We start from the raw sequence: 27111 nt of genomic DNA, 5'->3' as shown, positions 1-27111 counted from the left end.
TTAAGTCATGCATTGATTTATTCTTGGAAACATAGGAGCTGTGGAAGCGAGTGTGCCATACAGAGCCGCAAGTCCCAAGATCCTCAACAGATAACTACAGTAAAACGTTGGAAATTACAATCACTGCATTAGCAGGAAGAAATATCTCAGGTTCACTGAGGAAACACAATGTGTTGTTTGGGCTCCACTCTCCCCATGTGTTTTGTACCCTGAGGACCTTTCCTTCCATCTTCATTCACTCCTTACCTACTGCATAAAATGAAGACTGCACATCTGACAGTCTCCACAGGGACTGCCTGTTAGTACACAGGGTATTTGAAATAATTATTAGGTCAACTTTCTCCAGCTTGGCCCCTCTGCAGGTGTAACTTCAGTTACTAGAATAGGCTCTGTGATAAAAATACTTTAGCTTCTCTCCATACATTTTAGTGGGCTCTTATAAAAATAGTTATATAAAAATTATAGATAATTGTATTTGCTTTGCTTTGTGCAGTCAAAAATACCTACCTAACTTTACTGTATTTTATAAATTGAAAATCTGTATAATCCTACACTCTAAGTACACAGTGTCTCTTTTATTACTGCCAATCTAAAGACACAGACTTTTTAACACCTGAAGAATAAATGCAATCTTCACAATTCTAAAGTCACCCAGTAACTGCTGGAAAAGGTTTAATACCAGCTTCAGCAAGAAGGAATAACTCTGGATGTCTTTCGAATAGTAACATGGCTCAAATTAAAATATATATTTTCCTTACTTCGTTATGCACTTTTTTTTTGATGATGGCCACCAAGTAGATTTTACAGTGAATGTGCTGAGACATTAAGATAAATAAAATGGTACAATGCAGAATACGTATTTTGTTTCTATTCAATTCCTAGAAGAACATGTTGGTTTTACATAGTGTCTCCATTTGAAGAAGCAGCAGTAAGGAACAGATGAACACTGAACTGTGCTTCTCATCACTGAAGTTCTTCCTTTGTTTAGAACAGCTGGATCATTGACTCTCTTGATTTTCCAACTCCGACCCATTTGACTAGGGAGGAAAAAAAACATCTATTAGAAGAATTACTGAGAGTAAATACAATGAATGAATGGTAGTGTTTTATTATGCTTCAAAACAAACTAGCCAACTCTGTGCTGAAATACATTGCCAGGAAGTTTTACCATCCAAAAATCACTTTACTTCTGTTGCATTACCAGACTAGATGCATACATACTGTATTCAGAAGGCACAAAATAATTAAAGCATTGCAGATGGAAGACCTAAGAGAAGGTCAAGCCTGTTTGTTGCAGGTTTAACTCTCATTATCTTGAGTGATACGATGTATAGCTAAACACCTGCTAAGATTCTCATTTTCCCAAGTGGAAGAATTGGGCTAAATAGTCACGTAGCCATTACACATTTATCTCCTTACACTGAGAAGTGTGGAAGAGGGCCAAAAATTAAAAGTAGAGAGAAGTCTATGTTCAAACAGTGATGCAGTGCAGGAAGCAAAATGAAGAGACTAGTAAAGGGAGGACATTAGACTAACTATGCACTGAAGCATGGTGCAGAGATTCCTAAGTTTTCACTGTCAGAAGGCAGCACTTTGCCAAGAACAGTATGTGTTCATCTTTCCTCTGCATAAATTCTTGTCGGCAGCAGCTTGGAGTTGTTTGCAACACTGCAGCCTGCAAAACATCGCCCTTTGTACCTTCTTGGCAAGGTGTCATTTACCATCATCAGCCCAACCACAGACACTTCCATTACCTCTTGCCCAAATCAGGCCGCTCCCTGACTAATGAATTGCATGCGTTGACATAGCTTTTTCTGTGTATTGTGGCATCCTCACGTGTACGTCTGCAGAAGGATTTACCTGGCACTCCAACGTGGTTTTCCACACATCGGATGTAATTCTGGGCCTTGGGTGGGAGGTCCTCCCATTTTCGTGCACCAGTTGTGTCAGTCTTCCACCCAGGCATTGTTTCGTACTCTACTTCCACCTTCTGTAATATCTCTTGATTAGCTGTGGGAGAAGAATTTTCATCACAGCTGAGTTTAGCTACTACACCTTAACAGAGCACACTTATGGTTCTTGACCAACAAGATTTTTTGACAACATTTAAAAATAGATAAATGAAAACAAAAAAACAAAAACTCACAGGATTTTTACTGGTTGGTTAGTTAAATCATTCTTAATTTAGATTAATTTCTGTTAATTGGGAAGATAACTTTGATTCAAGAGGACCCAGTAATCCAATTTCCTCTTGTCAAAACCTTAAGATGTACTCTGTGTTGTCAGTAAACTACAGCAGTATTCTTGAGGAAATAATTTACTTGAAGTTTAGAATAGTTCCAATTTTGGTTCAGATTTGCACACATGTGCATAATAAAATTTCTACAACAAGGTCTAAAAAAAAAAGAAATCAAGCCTGACTTCAAGAAGCAGTCTTTCCCAACATATACAACTTAACAGGCAGGAAAGAGAAAAATGAACATAGATATTTAATAGCATACCTGGAAAATATGGAATTCTTTTTCCACCCAATTTGTAAGCAACACCAATTTTAATCTCATCAAGGACATCAAGAATATCCAGCTTTGTTAAGGCCAAACTGCACAGAAAAACATTGGTTAGAGTCATACACATGATGAATATTTCAGTCATCTTCCTCTTCAATCCCTTCCACCTGTTGTTGTTGTTGTTTGTTTGTTTGTTTTCCCTCTAGCTCTATATTTGGAGATCCAACTCAGGCAACCCAGTAGCAGAAAATATACAAATATGAACATTGTTAATTGAATTCATGCCTCTGGGATGAATACATGACTGAGTTACTAAGATGCGTTTCCAAATGCTTGGCTGCTCATACAGGTGCAGAGTTTTCAGTTCTGTGCATTAAAATGCAAATTGACTGTGTAAAAGTGCTACTTACTGGATTTAGTTTGGGTGTGTACCTTGGCACGTCACTTTATGTCACCAATAGTAATTAATTCTGTTATTTTTCCCGATTCACAACAACTATTAGACAAGCTTATTTACTAAATTACACTTTTAAAACAGACTTCACATGGTTTTAGATGCCAGATTATGCTTGTATTCAGTACAGTCGGGAAGATCTGAGTCTTACTTTCAGTACTCTGTCTGAGCTATCAGTGTCATCAGTTTAATGAACCTTTTCCATCTTTTGAATGAGCATATTGGAAGACAAAAACGGAACCTCAAGAAGACATCATAGCAGTCACTGCTCGGAATAAAACTGCATTTTAAAACTAGTCAAATCCTCTAGAAACAATATACCAGGCCTTGACTGATCATGAATAGAGAAGGATTTGGCCAAGTTTATGCATATATAGCCCATGCTGTATGTGCCCAGTAAGTATATGCTGAATGTAATGAGTAAACAAGACCAACTTTGGGGAAAGAAGCAACATAGAGCTAGTTCTTCAGCTTTTTTTTCCAAGATTTTATCTCCCCTGTTTTTAAGTGTCAGAGTTACCAGACATAACAGTTTTGTTGATGGAAATGGAGTAATTGTATAGAACTGAAATGGAAGGAAATACAGTATTCTCCTAAGAATTATTCCAACATAAACCAGAGCTGTTTTAACAAAAAGCAAAATATAAATTCAAGCAAAAAAAAAAAGATTTTAAAAACCCTTCTGATAAATTAATGAACAAAGATCATTATACTTATTGTTTCATTGTAGCACTAGCAGCATAAACAACACCAGTTAAGCCTCAGATTATAAAATATTGAAATGCCCACAGTAACGTGTCTGCATACATAAACAATTTGCCTGAATGCAAAGAGTAAGTCTACACCTTCTATGAACACAACTGTAATGCAACTTTTTCTGAAAATACAGATTGATAATCAGCTTTAAATTAATGGCTCACTATAGTTACCAGCATTAGACATAAGCTAGCCTGATGGCATTATGGTCTAGACCAGTTCCTTTAAACAGCCACTTTTCCTTTAAAATATCAATTCAAATTATTTTATAATTGAAAATATATTTCATCAACCAAATAAGTCACTCAGTCCCAATTAAAATAAAAGCTCAGACCATTAACAACAGCATTTATAATACATTAAGACAATACACCTTTCTAGGTAAACAAACCTGTCTGAGCTGTGCCAACTACTGTACACTGTGTGATCCCACCTATTTCACTTAAAGAGGTAATGTGTCTGAATGATGCACAATGGGTCCTACAAGTCTGATTCACTAGAGCCAACCAAAACTCAAAACCAATGGTTTTTAAATAAGTCAATAAAAAAGCACTGGATCAAGAAAAGCAAACAATTTGTGCAAAAACTGTTGTATTGATCCAAACTACACTGGTCATCTGATGCAAGTAAAGTGAAAACATGTATGAAAAAAATCATGTTTACGATGATGTGAAATCACTCCATTTGAAAAAAAAAGTCTAAGGAGATAAAATTATTATTAGCATAAAGACGATTTTCATTTGCCGACTGTCAATTATTGTATCATTAAGACAATTTTCAGTTGCCCGCTGTGAATTATTTAATTGCTTAAAATGTAACACTTTACTGACTTATATTAATGTTACCTACATATTTATTCTGCGAAGCACAAAATAATCACTTCCAAATGTAGCGCAAAATCTGTGATGCTTACGCAGTGAATCCGTTGATCATATGAGCATATTTCAAAATGACAAGATCTAACCAGCCACAGCGTCTCTTTCTGCCTGTTGTTACTCCCCATTCATGGCCACGGGACTGTAAAAGATCTCCAATTTCCTACAAGAAGACAGGAAGAATGATGATGGTATTTCACTGAAAAATAGCAAGGAAAGAAAATATAAACAAATATAGCAAGAAAAGAAAATATAAACAAATACAGACTGATAGCAAGAAAAATACAGTTGTTTAATCCCAAGGCTTTTTTTGTGGAAAAGCAAAAGAATATAAAAAATAAAATAAAAAAAGTTTTCTTAGAATGTGACTTAGTTGGAGAGTAAAACCTCTTACACATAAGATGTTTATTTCCAAGATACTTATTTAATATAACTATTTTTTTCTTTTATGAGCTTGCATTTATATTCTCAGTCTTGTCTTTTGGCATCTATCGTTTTCAGGGGTAAGACTGTACATGTTCGGGACAGACCAATGCTTGTACAATATCTAGGATAATAGATGCTTTGTTCATGCCTAGAGGTCCTAGGTTCTACCACAATATGAGAACGCCAACTGTTCTGTTTGGGTTGGCAATTTTTACAACATGGAAAAAAAATTAAGAAAACTTCACATTCATGATCTATAAGACTAAAGGATACCATCAATTCAATTGCAGCCATTAGAGAATGGATTTTAGTGACTACATCCTTAAATCAAATTCAGATCACTGACCTGGAGAATGCTGTGTGTATGGCTCTAATCAACATCCTGAGCTTTCCGGTTTCGTGATAATGAAAATATAATAGAGAGTTTAAAAGAATCAAAATCTGTCCCCCTCTTTTTATTGATGAATTTGTGCATGACTGGCTGACACACACCAAAATTATTCAGTACATCATATGGAACAAAGGCTGTTAAGCTCATAAATTCTATCTTGTAATTTAAGCTTTCCTGAGATGCACTGACAGCTCCAGTGTACAACAAACCCACTGAAATGCACCTAACTAGACTACATACAATGATGATATCTGTTTTCATATCATTCACTGCAAGAGAACTGTCACTGCAAAATAATGTCACCATGATTGTGCTTCTCTCCTCTGAAGAAAAATGCCTGAAGTTTATCAGGCAACTCCTGTCTTCATGATTGCAATAGCCTAGCATTGTTATAGAGCCTATTTATTTGGCAGGACACCCTTACCCCTTGAACTTATTTCTTGGCAACTGTATATATTACATTTTGTAACAGTAAACCTACATTAATCTGCTCAGTTGGGAAGGCTCCAATTCCCACCCGAGTAGTATACGCCTTCACCACGCCATACACATCACCAACGTGCTGGGGGGGAATACCAAGTCCAGTGCATACACCACCTACAGTGCAGTTCGATGAAGTCACGAAAGGATACGTGCCTGTCAGAAAAACAAAACAGCACAACCCTGTTTCAGCAATGAAAAGAAACTAAGACTGACTTGCCTTTATGAGAAGGTTTTCCTTTCAAGGAGGTTTTCATCTGTATGTTTGGCTTTAAAGCTGAACTGAAATAGCAGTCAAAGCCGAGGGTACATCCTCCTTACTACTTTCCCCCATTTTGCCTAAAGAGAACAAATTAAGCTGTTCTTTCCCAGATTGCTTCCTCCTGTAGTGAATGATATGTATTTAGATTTCTAAAGCTCCACAGACAACCCCCACCCCACAAACGAATGACTTTTTCCAGTCAAATAGCTGACTTATCCTGGCATTTTTGTATAAACTTATTATTAGTGATCAAGAACTTCACACAGCCAAATAAGAAAATGTACTACTTTCTTACACATGAGGGATCAAGTATGTGTGATCTGTTACAATGCACAAGTTATTTTGCATTCATGCTTTGCAGCTCTCATTGAGGACTGCCCACGAGGGAGAAATTTAAAAGCATCTCAGTACTACTTCCATCAGACACTTGATCTATTACAGGATGCTGTTGCTGTGTAAAGCTTTTTTCACCGCCCTATGTGTCACAGAAAGTATTTCTGCAACATCCCCAGACAGCCTGGTGTAAAGGTCACAATCTGACATTCCCAGTGCCCTACACAAGTAGCTCTGTGTATCTGCTGCAAATTTGCTACACCTTAGGAGGCTAATCATGATCTCTACACTGTGACTTTGGATCAGAGCATCTCTCCAGCTCTGTTTCCCCTTTGTGGAGACTTAAGTAGTTTAATTAGACTTTTGGTAAGAGAGCAGAGGAGAGATAACTGAAGAAACTAGGCTTACAGGTTATCTGCACTGGTTTAATCCTCTCTCCACAGCAAAGGAATTACTCTCAGCAATGCTGCAGTGGGCTAGCTGCATGGCACGGTGCACAACCATTTAGAAGTGATAAAGACATGAATATCTAAGAGGGAAATTTCAACTCCACTGGAATAAAACTTCAATAAAAATCAATATTTAAACCCTCAGCATTTAATCCTATTAATGATATGATCTCTGCCTTACTGTCTTTTACTTTTGGGAGACCTGATCCTATTAAAGATTATTTTGTGTCCCTATTTTCCTACTGTTTACAAAGAAGATATAAGCACAAATCAAAATAAAACTACACTCTTAGGAGTTAAACCGAGTTTACAATTTAACTTACCAAAGTCAATATCAAGTAGTGCTGCATTGGCTCCTTCAACAAGGATCTTCTTTGGGGAGCCATGTAGAGCTTCATACATAAAATATACGCCATCTCGAACCATCGGTCTTATTTTTTCAGCATATCCCTGCAAATTTGAGTGTAAATGTCAACTTTCCCAGATAACGCTACCTGAATGGCTGGAGGGAACACTGTGATCACTTTTGAAAGATGAAACATTGAGAAAAACCCTAATATACCAGCTTCACTAACTGTTTTTTACCTGAAAATTTCAAAGATTAGCTTATAGTCTATTAAAAACAAATTAATATATTGAACCAGTCACGTAAGAAAACATAGTTTGTTCTGGCATTGGAATGCCATAATTTCTATACCATTTCTGTTCACAGAGATGATGTATGCCTACCTCATTTTCTTGATGTACTATAGTCTAGACACACTGACAAATAATAGACACTGGGACTTAGAAATAATTCAAGCTCCAGAGGAAAAACAGTACAAAACAAAACACTTCCCATGAGTATTAAAAAAATATCTTTAAAGGTATGGTATTAGCTCTGAACAAGTACCAGACAAAACTTGGGGAAGTTAAGAGATATTCTTTCAGTATCTTTTTCTTACATATTCAAAGACGTTTTACCAGCTCTTCTGGATTTATAAGAAAAATGTCTTTTTATAAATAACACCAGGATCTTGAAACACAGATTCCACAAACAATTCTTCAGTAAGTATGGAAGTCTTTCAGGTAGCCTAGATCAGTCATGGCCAGAATGAAACCACTAACTGCAAGTGTCACTCTGCATTCTCTTGACTACTTTAACACAGTTATTTGGAGTTTAAAAAGTAAAACATTGTATGAGAATAATAATTACATTAATTACAAAATGTATTTTAATTCCCACAACAGAACATTCTATTATGAAACAGTTACTCCTACTAAAAAGGTTTTATAATAATGAAAACATATATTTCCTTAACATATACACTTGTCATTTAAATTAATTATTTTATCAGCAATAATAATTAACTAAAAAAATAGTGTTTTTTTCTAATTTCAATTTAAAATATTTTTTTGAGTTTCACTCAAAGCTGAACAAATATTAAGTGCTATATCCTTACCTTTAGCTTTTTCAGTTGTCCTTCTATATCTATTTCCAATGTTGGAAACATTGACTTGTATTGTTGTGCCAGGTTTTTAAATCTGTAAAATATTCAAAATTGTATCTATGAAGAACAGTCTTTAAGTTACTGTTCATAGAACCTCTGGCAAGATGTGAGGTTATATTATACAGTGTATACATTGACAGTTATATAGAGAAAATACACAGAACTTTGATACCTCAACCAGTGCATTTCCCAACATATAAAATTATAATTTAAATGACAAAAAACTCTGAGAAGTACAGAAAATACACACATACACATTCTTTCCAGTTTCTTCTCCTTCTAGATAATTTATATACAAAATTCAGACACATTTTTATAAACATCTCCTTAAAAGTAAATCTGCCAGCCAAAATATACGACTAACATAATATTTAGAAAAGAAAATAGTTGTACCTTGAAGAAAATTCATCAAAGTCAGAAAGGAGGTCACAAATTCGAAGACCTGTTCGTGCAGCTTTGGAAGAATATGTTGGTCCAATCCCCTTCTTTGTTGTGCCAATACTAGTTGAAAAAAAACAAAAACAAAAACCACAACCAAACATCTATTAACATATGCAAAAATATTTTTATGCCAATTAATTTGTTAAAGCTCTTCAGTACTCTATATACTGGGCAGAAGTTCTGAGACAAAAAAAAAAAACAAAAAAACAGTCACTAACATTCTATAATAGTCAGTATAAAGCAACTTTCGTGCTCCAGTGGATTTACATAAATATTGCTAATATTAATGGTATGCAGTATACCATTAAGCCTTGGATCTGGCTGAAACAAGCTGAGTCTAGAGCGTGTGTGTATATACAGATTTTAACAGAGCAATGATGGTTACTATGCTATCCTGTAGTACTACTAAGTCCCTTCCTAAGAAGGAAAGGAAACAAATGTCATTGTCACAGCTGCAGCACTGCCTATATTGTAAACAACCAGTTTGTGAGCGATGAAACTCGTTTCCTATGGCTTTGTTTCCAGTAGTCTTTTTGAGTAAGACTCCATCCAAATCATTATTTATACCATGCATATCCCTGTGAACTCTTGTTGCAGCCTTTACCTTGATGAGGACAAAAATGAAGCTGCTTTCCTATCTGCATGCCTATTTTCATGTGTATTTTAGAAATATATAATTTTGAGACCTCTGTATGTTAAGATTGGTTGAAATTGTCCAATGGGATCAACATTAATAGGAGACTAACAGGCAGAAAAATAGTGTGTTCACATAAACCTTTGTTCTTTCAGAAACCAGAATAATGAAGTACGAATAGTTACATACTGTGTAAGATTAAAATAGAAACTAATATCTCCACAAACTATAACTGAATATACATTAAACAATTACTAGTGTGTAATCTAATCTTGCCAACACTTCAGACCCGATTCAAAAAGCATCACTAGCTGATATTAAAGAGGATTGGAAGCATCACTTTAAAGCAAATGAGATTAGAGGATTTGTTAGGAATTTGAAAATGTCTTTATATGTTGTAGAGAACCGGGAAATGGAAGTAAGAATTTATATCCTCAGTAATACCTCAGAATTCATACACTAAAATATGTAGGAACAGAATAGAGTTACAGAATTAATAAAATCAGCAAGGCTCTTTATAGATATATTGCTTTTCTGTTTTCCAAATTATTATTAATGATATGAAGGTGCTGAAAATACTTACTTTTTTCCTTCTTGTGCTTGACGTTGCACTTCCTGGAGCCCATCTACTGCCTGGTGAAAGTCAAACACTGAAATGGAAAACCAAACAGACATAACTGCAGACCAAAGGAGAAAAGCATTCTTTAAATCACAGACATCTATAATTTCAGAACTAATTTTGTTTTCAATTTGTTATTAACAACAGTTCAAGGACTTCTCATGTGAAAACAAAGCTAGTACTATGAAAACATGTAAAGCATCATTCTTTAGTAGGTACAAATCCTGTTATATTTCAGATACACAACGAATCAAGACGTATTAGATGAAATGCATGCCTGCTTTGTAGAGAAACAATGTAATTCCAACATAACTCTAAAATGGTAGCTTAGCTATCTTTACCCTTCAATCATCACTTACCTATATGTGCTCTATCTGATATAATCAATCTTTTCTCCCAATCTTTTAAACCTGTAAAAAAAAAAGTATATAAAGAAAGAAGTAGGATTTCAGATGCTCTGACTGGTCAAACTTGTAGATTTACTTTGAGTTTTTCCTCTATCTTTTTTCCTAGTTTATTTAGTTTCTGAAGAATACTGCAGACAAAATGAGTAACACATAAATGACTCTCAAATTTTTGGTAACAAGCTTTGCATTTTCTTTTTTCAGCTTTCCCATGTTGGTATGGACTAAGCTATTTGTTCTCCTTGAACACCAGAATGCTATGGCTTACACACATTTCTTGAAAAGATTCATCTAGTTTATAAGGAAATATGATCCTCGTTTAACTTGCTATATGATAAAACACTTAAACTCCATTTGTGCCTAGCAAATAGAGAATTTACGTAAAGAATCATAGATCAATTTAAAATGGACGAGACCTCAGAAGGTCATCTGCTCCAAACCCTTGCTCAAAGCAGGATTTTGTATTCACCTGGGGAAACAGGGACGAAGAAACTCTTGGTTAAATCATTACCCTTTGAGGTAAAATGTAGCTTTGCAACACACTTAAGGATTTTATTTTCTATCTGATATAGTTTAAAATGTCACATATCGCTATGAAAACCCATGAAAAGATTACTTTTGAAAATCTCTTTGAAGACTATAACACAATTTTTAATACCGCTCTCTTCATTATTTAAAATCCAGAATGTTATCACACTGAATATTTATGGTAATAAACCACGGCTTAATAAAAAACCTCAACCTGGCTGACAATGTCAAGCAAGGTTAAATTACTTGATACAAACCTTTCTTCTCATTCTTTTCAGCTTCTTCAAATAGGCCTGGTAAATGTATAACCACTCCATTACCTTTGGGAACACAAAAGATTTATTTTAAAGCAAGCAATAAAATACTCAGGGTGCAATGCATGCAAATACTTGCTGTCTGAAATTTTATTTAAAAAGGAGGACTAAGTTTCTGACATTTCTCACTATGTGATCTTGAGAGGGTTTTTTGATAAATCTTTACTTTGGGTAAGCAACTGCACATCTGCTAAGATTAGAAAAAAACAGAACTTGCTTATTTCAGGTTTGAATATAGGGCCTGATCCAAAGTCAGCTGACTTAAGCAGATTCTTTTTGTTGTTTGTGGTGGACTCTGAACAAGGAATTTAGTCGCCATTGTTCACTGCTGAAAGCTCAAAGAAGTCTGTGGCCTTGTAACAGTGACACGTCTGTGTGCCAGTATTTAGATTTTCCTCAGAATTCATGTATTTATCTCAAACCCAGCTCAAACCAGTGCTGTAACACATTAGCAACGCCTTCTCCCTACTATTGAGCTACAATTTAAGATCCACAAGCAATACAGAACTGATGAGATGTGGAGGATTAATGGTGTAGTGGGCTGAAAACAGCTGCTACTTCCTTCTCGGGAACAGAAATATCTGCAAACAGTCTCTGCCTAAATTTAGGGTAACTTAGTTACACTCTTTACTACTTGACAAGAGAGTAAATTGGAAAGCCAAATAATATGCCATACTTAGCAGAATGAAAAAAAAGAAGTTTCATTTATTTCAAACATCCATTTTGAAATTATCAAATGGAACAAAACAAATTACAGATCTGTGACTCACTGAAATACACTCACTCACTTCTTGCACATTTTGTACGCATTTTTTCTTTTGGAAAGCATCATAATTTTGGATAAGTCTAAGCTTTCAGTTTGCCTACCACTTAAACATGAGGTAAATGCCCAGTAAGCAAAACAAGCTTTTTAATGATGCTATTTGCAACAAACATCATTACAGTGAAATGTAACATCAGCTTAAAACAGTTTGTAATGTGAACCAAATTTATATATATATAAATAAATAAGACTGGATGATGACCTTCCAAGGAAGAGCCCTATATCTTGGGGCCTATTTCTGGAAAGTCAACAAGTGGATGCCAGGGGGTACATAATATTATTTATTTAGCCTATTTAGTTGTTTTCTGTGTTCTCAAAGTGTAGCATTTACATTTCTGAAATTATGACAGGAAAAAAGAAGTAGAGGGCAGGATCCAAGTTTATAACAAAGTATAAGAAAGGACAACATGATGGAAAGAGGGGGATTCTTAGCTTGTTTTCTAGCAGCAGACAATGTAGAATTACTTCATATTAAAGCAGCAGTGAAATGCAAAGTCAAACAACCGAAGCTAAAGTGAATTCTATGTTTTTCTTTGCTTGCTACTATAAACTGTGGTTGTAGCTAGCTGCTCTGAAGCATTACTTCATTAAGTAAGTTCCAAATTTGTCTTACCAATGAAAGAAATTGCCTTTGGATTAATGATGCCACTAGGAAACAGGTGGAAATCATATTCTTTCCCATCAACAACCACAGTATGACCTGCGTTATTACCACCCTGCAACAGAAAGAAAGACAAGGTTAGTTACCCTATACCTTCACTTTAAATGCACTGTATGTGTTTATGTCTTAGGTCACTGTTTTCTCCACCTTATAGTTTCTTGAGATACTGGAGTATTGTAAAAAGGGCTCAGACAGGAGAATTACGAAGCCAAAAGATTTCTGGCATACCCACACAAACCCACCCTTTTCTGTGCCTGGTCATTTCTTTGGGGTTAAGCCTACATCTCCCAGGATTTCCTTTTGAATGGAAACTCTTCTTGCCCACTGAAAAAAAAACAGCTGCCACTTCTCAAGGTGCTCGAGATGGAAAAAGCAGGGAATGTGTAGTCCTTGTGGCTTCAGAGTATCCCTGTCATCCCACTAAACACCATCACCGCACCTTTACAGAGCCTGCTGCAATTCTTAACTTGGATGATCATCTACCACACCTGAGAGTGGAGCTGTTATTTTCTCAAGAAACAGATTTTTACCAATAAGGCTTTAAAAGATGGTGGTAAGACACCACAGACTTGGGAAGAAGTGAATAAATAAAGGTCGTGCCATGATCGAAACTGAAACAGCAAAGAACTTTACAAATTAAACATCCTGTTTTATCAGTAGACATAATGCTTGCTGCTGTTTTGACAGTGATGTAGTTTTTTCTTCTACTGATAAGGTTGGGAAACCCGACTGCTTGTCTGCTCTGGTGCTACAGGACTTCCTTCTATTTTTTAAAATTATTACAAATCTTAGTAGATTTGATATGAAGTCTGAATGATGTGGAAATGTCTGAAATGATGGCGTCTACTAGAAGGAGAACTGAGACTGTTCCTGATAATCTGCAAATAATAAAGAGTGTTGGCTGAATGACTGGAAATGATATATAACTGTCCTTTCTCACAGAGCTTTCATTTATAATAATTAATCACACAACATTCATTCAAAGTTTCATTTACTCATTTGCCTATTTGCTCATATGTAGTGTACAGGAAAATAGCAGGAAAATATGTAGTGTACAGGAAAATAGCAACTAACACTCCTTTCAAAATGTGGGTATATGCTGAAACACAATAATAAAAAAAAAAAAGAAAAAAGATATGGGTTATAAAAAAAACAACTTTTAAAGAAGTAGGGATTAACATTAAGAAAGAAATAGTGCCTTTAGATATGACAAAAGTAATTCTCATGTTTTGGAAGATGCGAGGTCAACAGTAAAGTTTAAAAATATACCGTGCCAAGGGAGAGTACAAATTTCATTTGATTTTGCAAATATCTGGGTAGGTCATCCTTTGGCTGGGAAGGACTTTAAAGTGTCTTGCTAATGCAGAGTTATAACTTGTCCAGAGAATCCTGAAGAAAGCAGAACCTTCCACAGTATTTAGTTTGCCTATCAGATATAATAGGCCAGCCGTAGGAACCTGAATCCAGTCAAAGGTATTGAGCTAACTAGCAGGCTAATAAATCATGCAGGAGACTCCTTTACATGATAATTAAAAGGTCAGAGATTGGATGGATTGTAGTGATAGAAAACTAACTTATTTTATTATAGAGGTATGGGGCTTAAGAAACAAGCTAGTAACTATTGAGACAATGAGCTTTCCTTTCCTGTTTGCGTATAGAAGGCAGCAAGATGGAAATGAACTCAGTCTGGTTTAACACTGATTTAATCTCTGCTATAAACACCAATTTTCATGCTTCCTGAGAAAATGGGGAACCTGGTTCCTTCAAAAGTATTTGTTGCTACTAATACTATAACTATATTCTGCTTTTGTTAATCAACAGGAAGACGAACAAATGAAATCATGGCTTGAGGATTCACCATCTGAGAGAAAACCACTCCTAAATTATAATCAAAGTGCTTTCTAAAATACTAAAATTTTAGAAGCTGGGATATAATGGTATGAGAATGTTTATGAAAGACAGTTTATGATTTTCAAATGTTTCCGGAACAACTGATGCCCAAACAAATGCTGTCTCTTTCTTTAGCAAATGCTTAAAAAGGGACATTAATTTTAACTTCTTAATCAGTCAGCTGTGAGAGCTGGCATATATAAAAAATGCTGAAGCACAGAAACATCAGCGGATATATATATATATATTGCATCCTGTAATTGCCAGAATCTTTGAAGCCACTTTCAGTCCCTCTGGACAGAAAATATAAATGAAGAATTCTGTGACAGACCCTACAAAACAGAACTTTTCTAACCTAAAGCTAGAGTTGACAACCCTGGAACTGCTTTTGTTTGTTGCTCATGTTCATCTGCATTTCCTGAAGAAGTGTCTACTGAGCGTATTTTACAGCTCAATTTAACACTTTTCTACTAATACAATTAAAGTGGTAGCAGAGCACCGAATAGTCCAACAGACATGATCAAACATCCAGAATGTAACTGGTCTGATGGGATACTTTCTAATTATTACCTCGTCACCTTAGTAAATTAGATATATTTCTCATATTGAGTTCCACAGATATTCTGATGACATATTGCCAGTCTAATAGCTCAGATGTTAGAGACACCTACTTCTTTTCTACTTTTATCTAAGTTCTGAGAGCCATTTTTTTTCTAATGAAGTATATATAAGGGGAACCTGAAAGCTTGCACGGGCTTAATCGGAACATTACATGATCGAAGGCCCGGAGATCTACCTAGCACACTGCACCCAGCTCTGCACGATGAGCTTCCATTTAATACTCAGACCCAGCTCACAGAATCTCTCGTGAATCACAGTACTGTCCACTGGTCTCACTTGAATTTTATACAGCTTTGAACATTTGCACTTTTCTAGGTCATATCTGCCTTCTGTTGTGATTCTGAAAAGCCTTCTCTATTGATGGGAGTGTTAAGGCGACAACTGACAGATTAATCACCAGTGCTACTTTGGCATCATCTGTACTGTGAAATCATGGTATGACCAGAAATAATGGTTTGTGTTAAATTCCAAAATCTGTGAAGCATGGGCATTCCCATTAAACTAGTATGGTGCGGGGAGTTCTGTGCCCCAAAGGAACCATTAAGAGAGCTGCTGAAGCTTCAAGAGGTTGAGTGCAACTGGGATGACACCTACAACATCAGTACCCCTTTAACCTGAAGCCTTCCTGCAGCAACTCCAACATGTTTTGCAGCCACCTGCACTTCTAGCAACTACTAAAACTGTACCAGATGCAAGAAACCTACTAGGTGCTCTGTAAAGGCTGTAGTCACTGGTGAGGCTTCAACAATGAGATTGGATCGGGGCTATCAATTACAGCAACAAACACCAGCAATGAAATGGAATTTGAGAACTAGAAAGTATTAAGCATGCTGAAGATAACATGATAGGTATCTTACAACAGTCATAGGTGTCATTTAGGAATCTTATCTCCAGAGAGCACACAGAAACCCTTCCTTTGTCAGCACTGCCCAGACCCACGAATACTGGTTGACTGCACGGCCATGGCTGTATTCAAGTTCCAGAGCTGAACAATGCTCGTTTCTGACCGTATTTAGTGGGTGTTTAAATTTAATCAGTTGCCTAGGGAAAAAATAACTTATACTGAAGTCATTCATAGCCTGCAGTGGAATATTAATATTCAGTTTTATGAAAGCACCTGCATTGCTTAACGGAGTTTTTATTAACTTTTAAAACTCTACAAGCTGACGCTCTATTAACAGCATCAAAAATGTACCATTTCAGTTTATTTTGTCTAAGGGATCCTCTACTACCTTGTGCTGCTTTAAGTCATACCTCCTCTCTTCTAAAATCCAGCAGACCACCAGCAAAGTGGTTTAAATTCAGCAACTTAAATGCCTGTCATTCCAGGTGGGAAATAAACTTTGATTATAAGATAATGGAAAAAACTGTAACATTGTTTTCAAGCAACAAGGAACATACTAAGCATTACTTTCAGAGCAGAATAATCCTATATGGTGATTTTTTCCACTACATTAGTTTATTCAAAAAATGCTTTTCCAATTTTTTTATTGCTGACCTATTTGTGATTTTGTATTATTGTATAAAAGTGATGTACTTTGATTACTGTTCTATACTACATGAACAAAACCACTGCATGAATGTAATAGCTTCTCAATCTATTGTATCTTGCCAGTTTTACCAACCACTTATTGGTATAAATAATATCTTTAAGGAAATTAATAATTATTATGAACAGGTTGGTACAGGAGAACATGCAGTTTACCTTATTTTTAGTAGAGCCTACGAAAAATATTAAGAAACAAATTCACCTTCCATAGTGCTCAGCCATTTCAATGCTGGTTTGATTTATTTTTATTTTTTATTTTTAAATCAACTCCTGTATTCTCTGAAGTTGAAATATCCCCAGGTGTAAACAGTTTCCATTCAGAGCAGTAATGAGGCTGTTCAGTACCTGCAGCAGAAACTCTTTGCTCCCACCTAGCCTCATAATACACATTTGAATAAGGCGGAAACGTGTCCTGATGCTCAGATTAATTTCTGCCTGCACTTGCCACAGTGCCAATGTGCAAGTGAATGCATTCTGCATATGTGGGAGGAGTGTTTCCAGATGCTCTTCTGGTTTCCGCTAGTTACTGCACCTTTCCTTCATGCAGTGTTCCCCACAATGTCTGAACATTGATTAACAAGCTGGATTGATACAAAAATCAACACAGCCCATAAAAAATTCCTTAAAACCCGACCGATAGTCTCTAACTACAACTAGAGGATGAGCACTAAATATTTATGTTTCTGATGGGTCCCATAGTGATCAGTTCTCTGCCAGTCAACAACGTTAATCAATATCATGGGGAAAATAGAAACTCATTGTTGACGACTTGCAGCTGGCACAAAAATCGCTTTAGTGGTGTATCAACAGTACATGGGTCTGAACTCCTTAGCCAAACCGTGCAAGCAGTGAATTTGTCATGACCATACAATTTGTCATGACCACGTTTAGGATAAATAAATAAGAAACAAACAGGTATGCCGAACAGTGGACATGGGATATCTGCGCTAGGAAGCATGTGGAGGTGCCCGAACACAGTTTCGGCACACGGGCTGATATGCCTAACGCGATCCTTGCAAGTGTAAGCGGGAATATCAAGTAGGAGTAGGGAGATTGTATTACTTCTCCTTTTGGCAGCGGTGCAACTGCTACTGGAATACTGTGTCCTTGGTAGTCGGACAAGATTACAGAACGATCCCTTCTGGCATTATCATCTATGAATTTCTAATCTATGAGTTTGAATTCCAGCTACAAACCAACAGTCTGGGAGGTCTGCATCTGAAAATAAATGCCACAATTCCCGGCCACCTCTTTCTGTAAGAAGTGTCCCAACTCTACCAATTCCATCTGCATGGAACTAAAATATTTCTGACATACTGCTGCATCTGCAGGCCAAACACCTCTCATTATAGTATGAAACTGGAAAAAGGCTTCAGTTTTTTCAACTGGACTGAGCAATTTCCTCGGGTCTATAGCATTTTATCCATGATTTTGAATAAAAGAGAAGGAACGCCATTACATATATGGTTTCCTCTTTCTTGTTACAATTTAATGAAACGATGGCTATTTCTAATTTATAGTAGCAATTGCCTGGAATTAACTTGAATAAATGCAGGTGAAGTGTTACCAGCGTAACTGGCTTTTACATGAACTTTTAATAGTGTAAAGCCGTGGTCCCTCATGGTATTTCTCTTGATTTATGCTACCGTGAGTTTAGAACATCACCGGATTAAAAAACAATCCAACACAGAGACAAATATAAGGGCCTGGACCACAAGTCCTGTGAGAAGCAGCTGAGGGAACTGGGGTTGTTTAGTCTGGGGAAGAGGCGGCTCAGGGGAGACCTCAGTGCTCTCTGCAACTACCTGAAAGGAAGCTGTGGTGAGCTGGGGGTTGGCCTCTTCTCACAGGTAACTAGTGACAGGACTAGGGGGAATGGCCTCCAGCTGTGCCAGGGGAGGTTCAGGCTGGAAATGAGGAGACATTTCTTCTCAGAAAGAGCAGTCAGGCATGGGAATGGGTTGTCCGGGGAGGTGGTGGCGTCACCATCTCTGGGGGTGTTCAAGGAAAGGCTGGACATGGTGCTCAGGGACATGGTTTATTGGGTGACATTGGTGGTAAGGTGATGGTTGGACCAGATGATCTTGAAGGTCTTTTCCAACCCTAATGATTGTATAATGCATTTAAGTGCTTTGAATGCTCCTATACTTACAGGTAATGTCACAAAACCATGGGTGTGTGAAAGCTTCTGCCAGATGACTGAAAGTGCTGCCCATTCAGGTTGGGAGGTTGCTACAAAGGCTTACCATTTCCTTTACTGGAAGTTTCTTCTTGCTAACTTCTCCAGTAGAACTTCCACCCAAGAGCCCCCAACTCAGTTCCAAGAAGAGGATCATAACTTTTCTTTTTTAACCAAAGCCATTGATAAGAGCTAGGTTAGAGGATGATCAGAAGTACACTTAGACAAGAAGAATTTGGGGAGCAGGGTTTTTTAAAACTAGAGTGGTCACAAGGAGCTGGCCTGAATTGCAGGTATTCGCCTCCTGATGCTGATCATCAGGCAAATCCATAGGGAAACTAGATATTCTTAACCTCCAGTTATTTTCTTTCAAACTGAACTTAAACTTCTGTCAAGCCAGGAAAAAAAAAAAAAATCTAATATGACAGACGGCTACAACAAAACACAAACTGAACTCCAGCAGTAGCTGTAAAGAAAATGACTAATTTGAGGTATACAGATTGAAAATGCTAGTGGAAAAGGCTTTCTGACTAATGTGAGCAGAATCCTAAAATAAAGAATCATGAACAATCTAGACGCGTCTCCACATCTTCAGTTCTCTTTTTGAAGAAGTGTAGTCATGTCCCTGTGGGAAGTAATATGACCCAAGGATATGAACATAACTTTTCTTATATCTGTAAACAAGTCAGCAACAGCTAGTGAGTTAGCAATGAAATAGAACAGATGTCATTTCATCTTAATTTTCAGCTGTTTTCTTTCGATGCTTGCAAAGGATAATAAATTTATCAGGTTTTATGAAGGGATTGGAAATTAAGCTAGCTTTCTTATGGAGATTTGGAAACTTTAAACCTGACCTTCTCATACAGTATTTATAATCCTGGTGGTCCTGAGATGATCTCGCTGATACGCAGAGCAGCGGCTGGTTTAAAATAGCAATGTCACCATGTTGTTCTAAAATGATATAGTGTAGCATGTAATTAGGCGTAAGTAAAATGAAAAATAAAACTTGGTAGCAAAATTTTATAAAGCATTTTACCAGGGAATTTCCATTTTCAAAGGGTGGTCTTTATTTTAGTTAAGGAAACCAATGCTCACACTTAATGAGCTCTCTCCCTTCTGTGTTGAATAGAAAAATAAATCCTACTTGCTTTTTTGCAGGGAAACCTACAAAAGACTACTTACTATGTCTAAATAAATTCATGCATGTCAACAGGATTATCAATCTTCACAAACATTACTGAAATCAAACACAACAGTTCTACTGTCACTGTGCACTCATGGCTCCAAGGTCAGTCCCTTTACTGATGAGCATTAAGCACTGAATGATTAGGACATTAAAGTCTTTACACACTACTTCTTTCTGCAGGAAGAATTATACTAAATATCAGGGTTAAAGCTCACCTAAAGGAGAGCAACAGGACACATACACACAAACACAGAGGAAAAACAGTAGACAACAAGCCCCTGCAACTGCACGTACTCATCGCATTAAAGTGACCTAATTTAAACCCCGCTGCACAGTCCCAGCAGCCCAGGATCAATAGGGACAGTCACAACATGTGTGCTGCTGACAGAGGGCAAAGCAGCCAACAGAGAAATAGAGGAAACGTTCTTGTCTCACGCCTAAATCACTGAAAAGAAACCTTACTGTCTGGCATTTCTGCCTGTTTGTTTTTCATTATTTGATCATTTGACCATGGTATATTCCTCTGCATTCCTCAAAGTGCCATTTCTAGTACATATGGTTATTTACATTCACTAGAAAAAGGAAATAAGGAAACTTATGAATACGCTACAGTTATTTGTATCATTCACTGGGTACATCTTTTTCCTACATTTTTCTCTAATTTTGGGGTTGAGATATCATTGCAAAACTTCCTTATGCTTTTCTTATGTCTTTAGCCCTTCTCAGCATTGTTTGTTAGCATCCACTACACCAAGAAAACTACTCAGCATCCTTGGTGTATACTGACTTGGTTAAACCTTTTCTGTCTAAATAACTGCATATTAATCAACCACAAGTGACCATAACAAAGTTTTTCTGTACCCATTTCAATCACCTCAGCTTTTCTTCAGTGTAAAATACAACTAAAATTTTTGTCTCTGTCTCAAAAGATCAGATGATCCTTTTTAAAACTGAAGCAATTCTTAACTTGAAAGCAAACAGGGATGGGTAGAGGCAATGTTTTAAGAAATGACTGCATGTTGAGTGAAAATTAAAAGCATATTGGTATTAGAAGCTCAACAAATCTAGTAACAACCCTCCTTATTACAAACACATTCTCACAAGCTGGTGGGTGTTTTTATTCAATGCCCTTTCTTAAGGGAATGCCGATAATATCAGGCAGATTGTTTCCAGACGTCCAGAAGCTGCAAGTGTCACGGGTCTGACACATCCAGCGTTAGCCTGGGCGGCACTGGAACAGCAGTGCCAAATGATGACTTGAAAACCCTTTAAAACTCTCGGACCGGTCTCCGTTGCTGATTCACTGTTACTGCTCTCAGTATGAACCAAAGGAAAGACATGCATTTGTACTGCAGCTATTTTGCTAATCTGTTCAGTAACTGAAATCAAATCCACTGCAAACAGTGATTACTATCACAGGGTCTCTCCTAAGAATTTATTAGCAGCATTTCTTGCATCTTTCACTTTGACCTTTTGGAAGACTGTTTTGTCTTTCCTCCCCTTCATTTTGTTTTATGGAATTGTTTATGGAGCATTTTCCTCCAATGTTTTTCAACCAAATGTGGAAAAAATTTATTGCACATAAAAGTTTCATCAGGAAAGGCAGAGTTGTTTACTGTCCATTACAACAGGAACCCTTAGATATTCTTGGCACACACCTTAATTATAAAAAAAGAAAGCATCTTATGAGTAATTTACCATTACTGGCAAAGATGAGTAGTACGTTTCATACCTTTTTAAGACAATACATGCTATTTCCTCTTCCATTCACATGCACACAGACCCATGCAGTAAATATGTTCAGTGAAAACTTGTTATTACAAATGTACCTTGCAAAGCTTCAGCTTCCTTTAAGGAAACAGCTAGAACCGTATGGCCAGCCAGCTGCCTTCAAGTAACTGTGACCTTATTACAGTAGTTCTATGTATGATTTTTTGGAACAAATGTAATTTAAGTGATGCCTCTGGAGCTGCACCTCTGCAGCTGTGACAGTCAACTGTTTGCTTGGTCATGCTCTCAACCAGATCTGTAAAATGACATCATTAAAAAACAGGCAGAAAAGTCGGTCCACAAGCTCTAATCTTGAAGGCAGCCACACAACAAAGAAGCTTGTGACATACAGTGTCTGGACAGCGAGCTGTCATTGAAGGAAACACAGTCTGAAGCCACATTTCAGGCAAGGCCAAGCCTCTCCTCGTTAACATGATTGTATGTATGCAGATTTTTTAAACTCCAGTTAGGGCTTCTTGTTTTACGACACAATAGAAGACTAGAAAAAAAAAGTGATTTTTTTCTCTTCATGTTTTCTCTTGTTTTCTACTGGAACACTCATCTTCTTGTTTTCTGACAGTTAAAAGCTTTACACAGGTGCACAAAACCTCTTTCTAAAGCCAACAGCAAAATGTAACATTTTCAGGTGAACTTTGACTGTACCCTTTCGCTGAAAATACACCTGGGATTTAAAGCACTGCATAGCATAATGTGACAGCTCTATGCCCCAGGAGGCCAAAATAAGGAAGAAATATTAACCATGTCATTGTTCTGTTTCTGAATGCCTTCACCTGCTGAAAGAGCAATTTAGAGGAAAAATGCTCTTGATGTTCTCCATTAATAACCTGAAACCTACTCAGTTCTTTAACAACCTTAAACTGCCTGCTGTTACTCATTTATTTGGAAATGCCTTTTCTGTGTTTTGTTTAGGGAAAAAAAAAAAAGCATGCCCACATATCTGGTGTTTTTATGAAACCAGCCTATAAGAAGCTCTATTCTGCATCATCTATGATAATATCCAGAGATCTTTTAAAGTTATTGAAATATCCTCCTTACACAAAGAATGCTTCAAATATATAGGAGAATTGAGATCAATTTCTTCAGGTGAGATAAAATTTTATATTTAGATTAAGTCAAACATTTCAGTATTGCTAATATCAAAAATAAACTATGGAACACACCATAATTTTTTGTGTTTGGATTGCGTACAATCTAAGTTCTGAGAAAAACTGAAACAAAGCAATCAAACTGAGAATCTTCCATTCACCTGAAATCAAATTCCAAAAACTCAGGGAAATTAAAGATACCAGGGGTTTAATGTTGAATTTTCTTTATTTAACACAACTTGAAACTTTCCTTGTGCCTGTGAAGGACTGACTCCCTGTTCTCATTTGCTTGCTTGCCTTTCCTCCTGTATCCCAGGAAATATCAGGTCATTTCCTGCACAGCAATCCAGCTGCAACAGATTTTCTTCATTAAATCAACAAGCTAAAAATACTTGAGAAATATTTAATGAAAATTATACTTCCTCTCGTAGAAATATTAGGGAACTACTATTTTGAGAAAGCTCTTGAAACTCCCATTTGGCCCTGAGCTTAAATTCTATTCCAAAAGGGGAAGAAAAAAAAAAAGCTTTTTAAAATGTTAGACCAAAGAGAACCCTACAGTGGTGAAGAATTAGCCTCGTTGAGACAATGTTTTAAAAGACATAAATATCTCCCTCTCAGTTATTCATTTTCTAGTTTCCCTATTTCCATTTTGCTGAGGACTAAGACATGCTGTCGAACACTGTTTCCATCAGTGTCTCAGAAAATGGAGCAAATGGGACATCAGGAACCAACCTAGTCAATCATCATATTCTAAGACATCAACAATTCCTGAGAGAGCTTCTTCTGAAATCTCTAGTAAGGGGAGCCTTTAGTGTTTCTTGTTTAAGCAATCTATTCCAGTAGACAAGTATTCTTGCATGAAGAAAGCTTTTTCTTAGTTTCCAGGAGGAATGGGAAATAAGCAAGGTTCTGGCCCAAATGCTGAAGGTTTTTGTTGTTGTTGCTGTTTGTTTTTCTAAATGATGTCAATAATATGATTAATAAATTCCCCTCAAACTGGTTGCTCCTGTAAGATAATCACCTACCATTACCCCACTGAGAGAACTCTAGTTAGTACTACTCACAGGCTTACAAACATGCACATCCTTTATCCAAGTTCTAACAAAGACAAAAATTATACTGTTATCTACTTGCAGGACTGTCTTTGAAAGTATGAAGTATTAAATTATTAAAGAAGCACCTTTTAAAAAGCATCCTCTGTATTGCCAGATGTATAAAGAAAACATGTAAATACTTTAAAAGATCGCTTTTAGGTTGTACAATTTTTGCTACTCCAAAGTAATTAATTCCTTGAATCTCCACTTTCAAGCGTTCAAGTACAAGTTCAAGTGTTTCAAGTACATTTTTCCCTACACTCTAATCATGAAGATGCTTCTGTTAAATCAGTGCATTAGTAACCCAATTGTATTCTCATACACATGATGTGTGCATTTGTATCAGCGAACGCTGTTCTGAAAAGAGTCCAGAGGTCCTCCTGATCTATCTGCCTTCCATCCATCCTGGTCTCACGGACATGGAACGGCAAGCTGATCCAGATGTGCCCAGCGGCATATTAGGTCACCTAAACCATCCAGTCTGCTGTTAACACACCAACCCTTGCAGCACGCTCATGCACACACAGCCCCGCATCCTTCCATTGGTTTTCTGTGGCTGCGCCTGGGGCCGTGCTTGTGAGTCAGCTCTCTGGAGGGACAGCAAAGCTGTCTTGAAAAAGCAGCCTCAGGGCATCACTCAGAAGACAGCCTAAAAAGAGCCAATACGACTTCTTGCAGTAGTAATGGCAAACACATGACTGCGGCCTATGTGAAGTGCTTCTCCGCTGCTAGGGCTTGTAAACTCCCCAAAGCAATTATGAGTAAGGGAAATTCCCAGCAACAACAACTTAGAGGAAGGGGAGAAAAAAAGAAAGATGGAAAAGTTGCTATAGCCCTGTTAATACATATTCATCAGCTAACTTTTGCAGGGCAACTTCTCCCCAAGGTGATTCAAGATTATGGGAGTTTAATGTTCCAACTGAAAATACCTCCTCTGCTTTCTAAATATTTAACTCGCAGAGCAATATTTATTTATACAATAGGCTTAATTACACCAACGTCCTTGGGTTTATCACCTCAGATCCAAGGATATCTGTAGCTTTTCACTACCTACCATGCATTCAGAAGCAATGCATTTCATGGCATATAGCAAGGGAGCTGAAGTAAGCTGAGTGCTTCTTAATGTAGTCAGATGGCTTACTGAAATCATTGCAGGGCCAGCTATTACTGGTCTAATATGTTCGTGATGAATGTTTGACTACAGTTCTTTTAAAAATTATTGCAATTATTTGTGATCACTCCTGTGGCTAACTGAGTTTGCAGTAAGCGCATTAAGGTTTTAAGAACCCTAGCACTATATCCAATGAAATATACAGAAGCAAAGGCAGTGGAAGCGTTCCCTGCTTTCAAGCTGTTAAAATCTTGTACTTTCACACAACTTTTTGCCATTTTACCCACTCACGCTCCTCTCGCGGCTATTTTTAGAAGAAAATTCCAGGCGCTGTGTAAGGACCAGAGACCTGCCCACCCCAAGAGGCCCTGCAGGGAGGTTTTTACCCCCAAAACACGCCTTTTTACCCCCGGCTGCCCGCCCGGCCTCCCCCAGCCGCGGCCGCCATCCGACACCCCCGGGGGATCTTGTGTCGCTTATCGCCGAGGGTCAGCTGTTTTTATTTATAGTTCTGGGCTTTTTCTTCCCCCCTGTGGCATTTCCATGCGCAGCCGGGGAGGGGTGAGGGGCAGGGGGGGTTGAGCACGGTGCCTGCCCCCGGCGGAGGGAGCAGGGGGACGGGGCGAGGGAGGGAAGGGGCGAGGAGGAAAAAGCAGCGGGGCCCAGGGAGGGCAGAAGGCAGGAAGCGAGGGGAAGGCGGGGGGACGCGGAGCAGGACGGGAGGGACGGATATGGGGGAAAAAAAAGCAAGGGACAGGGGGCGAGGGGGACCCCAAAGGGGTGAGAGCCGGCCCGGGACCCACCTGGCACCGGCACACCACGTCCGACTCGGTGGCCAACAGGTCAACCACCTTGCCTTTGCCTTCGTCCCCCCACTGCGCCCCCAGCACCACCGTCACTTTGTTACCGCCCGGCTCGCTGCGCGCCCGCTTGAGCCCGCCGCCGCCGGGGTGGCTGGTGCGGTCGTTGGACGCCCGGGTGCCCGACATGGTGGCCGGAGGAGCCGCCGCCGCCTCCTCCTCGCTCTGCCTCGCTCCGCCGCCGGCTCCGAGCACAGCCCCTGCCGCCGCCGGCCTTTAACGGCGCCGCCGCCGCCCGCCCCGCTGACGTGCGGGCCCGCTGCCTGCCGGCCCCGGCGGGCACGGCCGCAGCAGCCGCCGCCGCGCTCTCGCCCTCCGCTGCCTCCCGCAGCCGTCTGCCCTCCCACACACGCCGACCTCCCGGGCACACGGGGCCGTGGCATGGGGGTATCGGGACACGGCAGCGCACAGGGCTTCGCGGCTGTCGCTGCAGGGCTGGTGTGTGTGGGGGACTGTCGCTGTGACTCGCACACACGCGCACATGGCTCTGAGGGACACGGGGACTGACACACACTGGGTTTTGAGGCACTGTGAGGCACACACAGGCCTGAGGCGTACGGGCTTGTCACTGTGAGACAGACAGACAGACGGACACTGGGCCTGTGGCCCCGCAGGACATAGCTTTGAGGCACCTGGGACTGCCTCTGTGGGACACACACAAAGAACAAGCAGCACACGTGGAGTAGTGTGCACACACTCAGTGTCCCGGGACACAAAGCTGTCACCGGCAGAAGGACAGACACACAGGCCACTCTGACACACACGAGGCTGTGGCCATGAGGCACGGCTACACGTGCTGACCCGAGGAACACGGCCGGCCGCGTGCTGACAGACACACGCGCGCGCCTGAAATGTACGCGGGTGTTGTCATCGAAGAGGCACGCACCGCGCTGAC

The 27111-nt window shown here is 38.6% G+C and overlaps 1 protein-coding gene across 1 annotated transcript; it reads right to left on the bottom strand.

Moving 5' to 3' along the window:
- ADSS1 (adenylosuccinate synthase 1) lies at nt 1-26484 on the bottom strand. The gene is made up of 13 exons (XM_035551230.2): nt 26160-26484; nt 12800-12902; nt 11307-11369; nt 10477-10527; nt 10082-10148; nt 8817-8924; nt 8376-8457; nt 7257-7383; nt 5891-6045; nt 4631-4755; nt 2502-2599; nt 1861-2010; nt 1-1037 (listed from the first exon to the last, which is right to left on the bottom strand). The coding sequence occupies exons 1-13, from the start codon at nt 26343-26345 to the stop codon at nt 985-987; spliced, it is 1368 nt and encodes a 455-aa protein (XP_035407123.1). The 5' UTR covers nt 26346-26484; the 3' UTR covers nt 1-984.
- Nucleotides 26485-27111: the final 627 nt, after the last annotated feature.

The sequence above is a fragment of the Cygnus atratus genome, chromosome 5, assembly GCF_013377495.2.
Source record: "Cygnus atratus isolate AKBS03 ecotype Queensland, Australia chromosome 5, CAtr_DNAZoo_HiC_assembly, whole genome shotgun sequence".
Taxonomy (NCBI): Eukaryota; Metazoa; Chordata; class Aves; order Anseriformes; family Anatidae; genus Cygnus; species Cygnus atratus.
This window is presented reverse-complemented; position numbering and strand designations above follow the sequence as displayed.

Coding starts and splice junctions, on each gene's coding strand:
- ADSS1 (XM_035551230.2), bottom strand. CDS start 26,345: ATGTCGGGCACCCGGGCGTCCAACGACCGCACCAGCCACCCCGGCGGC. Junction 8,925..10,081: donor CAAGCACAAGAAGGAAAAAA/GTAAGTATTTTC, acceptor TTTTTCAACTAG/TATTGGCACAACAAAGAAGG. Junction 6,046..7,256: donor ACTACTTGATATTGACTTTG/GTAAGTTAAATT, acceptor TTTTTCTGACAG/GCACGTATCCTTTCGTGACT.